This window comes from Euleptes europaea, chromosome 13 (assembly GCF_029931775.1).
Source record: "Euleptes europaea isolate rEulEur1 chromosome 13, rEulEur1.hap1, whole genome shotgun sequence".
Classification (NCBI taxonomy): Eukaryota; Metazoa; Chordata; class Lepidosauria; order Squamata; family Sphaerodactylidae; genus Euleptes; species Euleptes europaea.
Genome location: NC_079324.1, coordinates 59,989,851 through 59,995,850, shown reverse-complemented (window position 1 = coordinate 59,995,850; position 6,000 = coordinate 59,989,851). Strand labels below are relative to the sequence as shown.

The 6,000-nt window shown below is 47.6% G+C and overlaps 1 protein-coding gene across 1 annotated transcript in view; it reads left to right on the top strand.

Annotated features, from left to right (window-relative positions):
• Nucleotides 1-1,399: 1,399 nt before the first annotated feature.
• DNAH10 (dynein axonemal heavy chain 10) overlaps nt 1,400-6,000 on the top strand; it is a 106,378-nt gene continuing 101,777 nt past the window's right edge. The window contains exons 1-4 of the mRNA XM_056859433.1: nt 1,400-1,502; nt 1,603-1,760; nt 2,292-2,522; nt 4,528-4,718. Of these exons, the coding sequence (XP_056715411.1) occupies nt 1,400-1,502; nt 1,603-1,760; nt 2,292-2,522; nt 4,528-4,718 (683 nt within the window). The remainder of the gene's footprint in view (nt 1,503-1,602; nt 1,761-2,291; nt 2,523-4,527; nt 4,719-6,000) is intronic.

Genomic DNA, 6,000 nt, shown 5'->3' with positions numbered 1-6,000 from the left:
CAGCTCTACAGGGGTTATCATTGGCTACTAGTCCAAATGGATACTAGTCATGATGCCTACCTGTTCTCTCCAGGATCAGAGAAGCATGCCTATAAGATTAGGTGCTTTGGAACACAGGCAGGATGGTGCTGCTGCAGTCGTCTTGTTTGTGGGCTTCCTAGAGGCACCTGGTTGGCCACTGTGGGAACAGACTGCTGGACTTGATGGGCCTTGGTCTGATCCAGCATGGCTTTTCTTATGTTCTTATGTTATTAACACCTCTTTAAACAGACCATTAAAATTTTTTTTTACTGCTCAGAAACTGTTACTGAACCTAATGACTTGATTGAAGCTAACGACGTCCTACCGCAAGTACTGGAATATGGCATCCTGAATGGTCATACCCTGGTGATGCTCAAACAGATCTTCTCACTAGTGAGAGTTTTTTTTTTAAATCACTTCTTGAAAGGGGTTTCTTCATAGACCAAGTCACTGCGAATTCGGAGGCACATAGACCACAGGCATGTAGTTATTCTGACGGCAAATGCCTGCAGTCATGGAAATGACTGAGCTGGGATTCTGGAGTTGTCCTTAGCAGGAGATTCAAGAGAAGCTGTCTCGCACAGAAGCACTAGTGGGAAAACCATTGATCGGCCTACATTCATCATTTATGTCGTGGGACTGAAATGGCCTGCTAGCCGTTTTGGGCTCAGCCCTTTGCCCAGAGCACAAGGAATGCCTAGAACATAACCAGTGGCAAAGGAGGAGAGAACTCCTGTCCTCTCTTCCATCTCTGTGGAAGTGGGCATTTGGATATGTACAGCTGTTAGTCCAAGGGTGAGAACAGCTGCAACTTCTGGAAGTCCCTCTGGTGCATAAAGGAAATAAGGGGTAAGCTGCAGTACTGCAGTCAAAAGCTCTGCTCGCATCCTGAGTTTGATTCCAACCAAAGTCAGTTTCAGGTAGTGCCTTAAGGTTGACTCAACCTTCCATCCTTCCGAGGTCGGTAAAATGGGTACCCAGCTTGCTGGGGGTAAAGTGTAGACAACTGGGGAAGGCGATGGCAAATCACCCCTTAAACATAGTCTGCCTAGTAAATGTCAGGATATGACATCATCCCGTGGGTCAGGAATGACCCAGTGCTTGTGCAGGGGACTACTGTCACTTTTTTACAACTGGATATAATATCAAAAATTGCCACTTAAAAAAAAAACCTCAAGTGAGGCTCTGCTTTCAGAAGACTGTATTTAAAGTTTTGCATGCATTTAGCGGTCATATTCGAAATGGGAAAAGGCTGTTTGTCTTTCAGGTTTATTTGCCTACCATGTCCTATAACCAATACAAGCCAGCTTCTGCTACTTACCCTGAAATAGATAAAGGAGAGGGTGAAGATGCTGTCTCTGTAGCGAAGAGGAAAGAGATGCCAGTAGAAATAGGAAGCTTCCAGAACCTAAGGAATGAGTTCCTAATGAATATGCAGAAATTCCTAAACCACATTCAAAGAACCATACAACAGATTGAAGGCAAGTTGACAGAATTCACGTCCAAGGCCATTCCCCTCACCCACGTTTCTATCAGTAAAACATGGCAAAATAAAATGCAAACCACATTTTCTTCCAACAGGGGAGATAAAGTTAGAGATGCCATCCTTAATCCTTGATGACGATGCAAATGACCTTGCTGCTGATCGGGACGTGGTTGAAATACTGGAACAGCTGGCTACAAACTGGCTTAATCAAATATCCTCGGTAGACGAGCAACTGCAGAGAAAGACCCCCCAGGTAGTCTGGCTCATGTGAAATGTGTTGCTTAGTTCTCTGCCTTCTCCAGTTAGGGGAAAATATCCGGCCAGGTCAGTCGGGAGGTAGCTTCCTTTAGAAGAAGATGGGTTTGATTCCACACTCCTCCACATGAGTGGCGGACGCTATTCTGGTGAACCAGGTTGGTTTCCAACACTCTTACTCATGAAGCCAGCTAGGTGACCTTGGACTAGTCACAGCTCTCTTAGAGTCTTAGAGCTCTCTTAGCCCCACCTACCTCACAGGGTGTCTGTTGTGGGGAGGGGAAGGGGAGGTGATTGTAAGCCAGTTTGATTCTTCCTTAAGTGGTAGAGAAAGTCGGCATATAAAAACCAACTCCTCCTCCTCCTTCTTCTCCTTCTTTATCGTGTTCAAAACACATCCCTAAAAATCCTTTGCCAAAGGACAAGACTGCCAGCAATGAATACAATCTGCATTACATGTGTGTACAGATGGTCGGCCTTCCTTCTGATGGTCGGCCTGGCGTCTCACACTGCTTCTTATCACCTGCAGGGGAATGGCCCGTTGGCAGAGATTGACCTCTGGCGCGAGAGAAACGCTACCCTGAGTGCCCTGACCGAGCAGCTAAGACTGCCCATTGTCCAAAAGGTCTTGGAAGTGCTCGAAGTCGCCAACACTGGGATTGTCGAAAGCTTGCAGATCGTAATCAACGAACTCTGCAAGCACCACGTGGAGGCAAGCGACAACGTGAGGTTCCTTTCTACCCTCGAGCGACATTTAAAGGTATGTTTCTTTTAGCTTTACAGCAGGGATCCCCAAACTTTTTGAGCCTGTGGACACTTTTGGAATTCTGGCACAGCATGGTGAAAGGGTTGCCAGGTCTCTCTTCGCCACCTGGAGGAGGTTTTGGGGGTGGAGCCTGAGGAGGACGGGGTTAGGGGAGGGGAGGGAGCTCAGTTAGGGTTGCCAGGTCCCTCTTCGCGACCGGTGGGAGGTTTTTGGGGCAGAGCCTGAGGAGGGTGGGGTTTGGGGAGGGAGCTCAGTTACGGTTGCCAGGTCTCTCTTCGCCACTGGCAGGAGGTTTTTGGGGCAGAGCCTTAGGAGGGCAGGGTTTGGGGAGGGACTTCAATGCCATAGAGTCAATTGCCAAAGCAGCCATTTTCTCCAGGTGAACTGATCACTATCAGCTGGAGATCAGTTGTAATAGCAGGAGATCTCCAGCTAGTACCTGGAGGTTGGCAACCCTACATGGTGGGCGCTGCCAACAAAATGGATTTTATGGGAGGCAGAAATAACCACAAAGTGGCTGTCTTGGGTGGTGGAGCCAGCCACAAAATGGCGGCCACAGCTTCAGTTATACAGTAAAGATCCTTGTGCTGTGATGGTAGCTGCTGCCAAAGCAACATTGTTTTTTAAATCTGCAGAGCCAACCAGAAGCCTTGCTGGGCAAAAGCCTCACCTGGACACATCCTCTTTCTAAAAACACATGGTGGGGTCCAGGAAAGGTGTCGATGGCTGCCATGGCACTCATGGGCACCACGTTGGGGACCCCTGCTGTTGACGCCCTCTTTTGGAAGGAGGAGGACAAGATCCAACAAGGTGCAAAGGACTGTTCTTGGACAGAGGCCTTTTATGCAGGGACGTTTCCCCGTGGTCACCCCCGCCGACCGCTTCGGGGCTTCGCTTTGATTATGCATGCCTTTTCTGCCAGTCGGTGGTCACCTCGTTCTCCCTGTGCATTTTGCCCATGTTTTCCAGATTCTGGCTAAAGCAGCATATGGAAAATGTGGGCAAAGCGTGCGGGGAGAGCGAGATGACCTCTGGTGGAAAAGGCATGCATAATCAAAGGGAAGTCCCGTAGCAGTCGGTGGGGGTGACCGCGGGGAAATGTCCCTGCATAAAAGGCCACAGAGCTCCAGAGCACCAAAAAAGCTATATATCTAACTAGCAGTTATATATTCCTTATGCAGCTCAACCCTGCAATAAATCTGGAACAAGTGGGAAAATGTCATAATGAAAATCCTAAGGTGGGGGGGACTCAGTAATCAAGCAGAGGGCTAAACTACCATCAGTTTGGAGGTATTTTTACATGCTTACAATTGAGGGACAGTCCACCAGGTGCCTCTAGGAAGTCCACAAACTGCAGCAGCATCGTCCTGCCTGTGTTTCACAGCACCTAATATAATAGGCATGCTCCTCTGATCCTGGAGAGAATAGGTATGCATCATGACTAATAGCCATTTTTACTAGTAGCCGTGAATAGCCCTCTCCTCCATGAACACATCCACTTCCCTCTTCAAGCCTTCCGAGTTGGCAGCCATCACCACATCCTTGAGCAGGGAGTTCCACAATTTAACTATGCCTTGTGTGAAGAAAGACTTCCTTTTATCTGTTTTGAATCTTTCACCCTCCAGCTTCAGCAGATGACCCCGCATTCTAGTATTATGCAAGAGGGAGAAAAGCTTCTCCCTGTCCACTCTCCAAACCATGCATAATTTTATAGACCTCTATCATGTCTCCCCTCAGCTGCCTTCTTTCCAAGCTAAACAGCCCTAAGCGTTTTAACCGCTCTCCATAGGGCAGTTGCTCTAGTCCCCTGATCATTTTGGTCCAATTCAGACCTTTATTGGCATACAGATCATTTTGGGTGCTCTTTTCTGCACCTTCTCAAGCTCTGCAATATCCTTTTTTTTAGGGATGGTGTATCTGTCTTTTGTGGTCAGTAACACCTGCATCCTGCTTCTTCCCACTATCCTTCCCTGATTATATTTGCCCGTCCACTCAACAGAACTTGGCCCACGGCACCGGCTTCCACATTGTCCTGGACACGATCCCGTCGTTGATGAACGCCTTGAGAATGGTGTGGATCATCTCACGGCATTACAACAAGGATGAGCGGATGATCCCCCTCATGGAGCGGATCGCCTGGGAAATCTCGGCAAGGGTCTGCAAATCTGTGGACCTGCGGACTCTGTTCAAGTAGGTAGCATTTCCCAGTTGACATTAGGACACAGGAGGGACGTTCTGTCGCCTTCCTGGGTGGGGCTTTGCACTGGCAGCTGTAGCCCAGGGCCAAGGCTACTCGGGGCCCCACACAGAGGTCTATCTGCCCACCACCACCACTCTGTGCACTCCGCCATCCCTCCGCTCTGGCATGAATTGCCCATTCCTTCCCTTGTCCGCCTTAACCATGATCCACATCAAAAGTATAAAGTATGCTTCTGCTATGTAATTCCTGCATCACTTAATGTGTCGTGCTTAGATGCTTATGCTTTGGCCATTTATGCAGGGTCAATTTTGATGCTTGCTCAAAGCTGTTTTTTTAAATGCGACCTTTAAAATGCCTATTCACGGTCCCGATGCAAAAGAAGAAATTCCACCCCCCCTCACTCGCCTGCTCCTTCATTCCTGTTTGCATAGCCATTAGCAACCTCTGTGTGCATAGCTAACGCGCGGCTGTAATTTTGCAAGGTTCCTTGAGGGGATTCTTCGCGGCGGGGGCGGAGCAAACACAAAAGGTTGCGTTAAAGGGGCTCTTAAGAAATACGAAGCTTTGCAATCACTTCCTGAATGTTGGTTCAGTGTGAAAAACTCTAAAAAATATGCTGGGCAATTCAGCCTGGAACATGCTGCTAATTACCAAGCATAAATGGCCTTTGTTTCAGGTTCCTGCTTGTTTTCAGGTTTCTCTAACCCCAATCCTATTGCATTGCTTATTGGGGTGTCCCATCCTGTTTACCATATTGATTTGCACTGTGTAATCTGCCTTGAGCCTCAGCGAGAAAGGTGGATTACAAATAACGTAAATTTTAAAAAGATTTTTAAAAGTGTGGAGCACAATACACTCTTATAAATGATTTGGATGAAGGAATAGAGGGGATGCTTATTAAATTTGCAGATGATACTAAATTGGGAGGGGTAGCAAATACGGTAGAAGACAGAGCCAAAATGCAGGATGATCTTGACAGGCTGGAGAAGTGGGCTAGAACTAATAAAATGCACTTCAAGAAAGACAAATGTAAAGTTCTGCATTTAGGTAGGAAAAATCAAATGCATAATTATAGGATGGGGGAGACTTGTCTGGCAGTAGTGTGTGTGAAAAGGATCTGGGGGTCTTAGTAGACCAAACACTGAACATGAGTCAGCAGTGTGATGCGGTAGCTAAAAAGGCAAATGCAGTCTTGGGCTGCATCAACAGAAGTATAGTGTCCCAATCATGCGAAGTAAGGGTATCGCTTTACTCCGCTCTGGTTAGACCTCA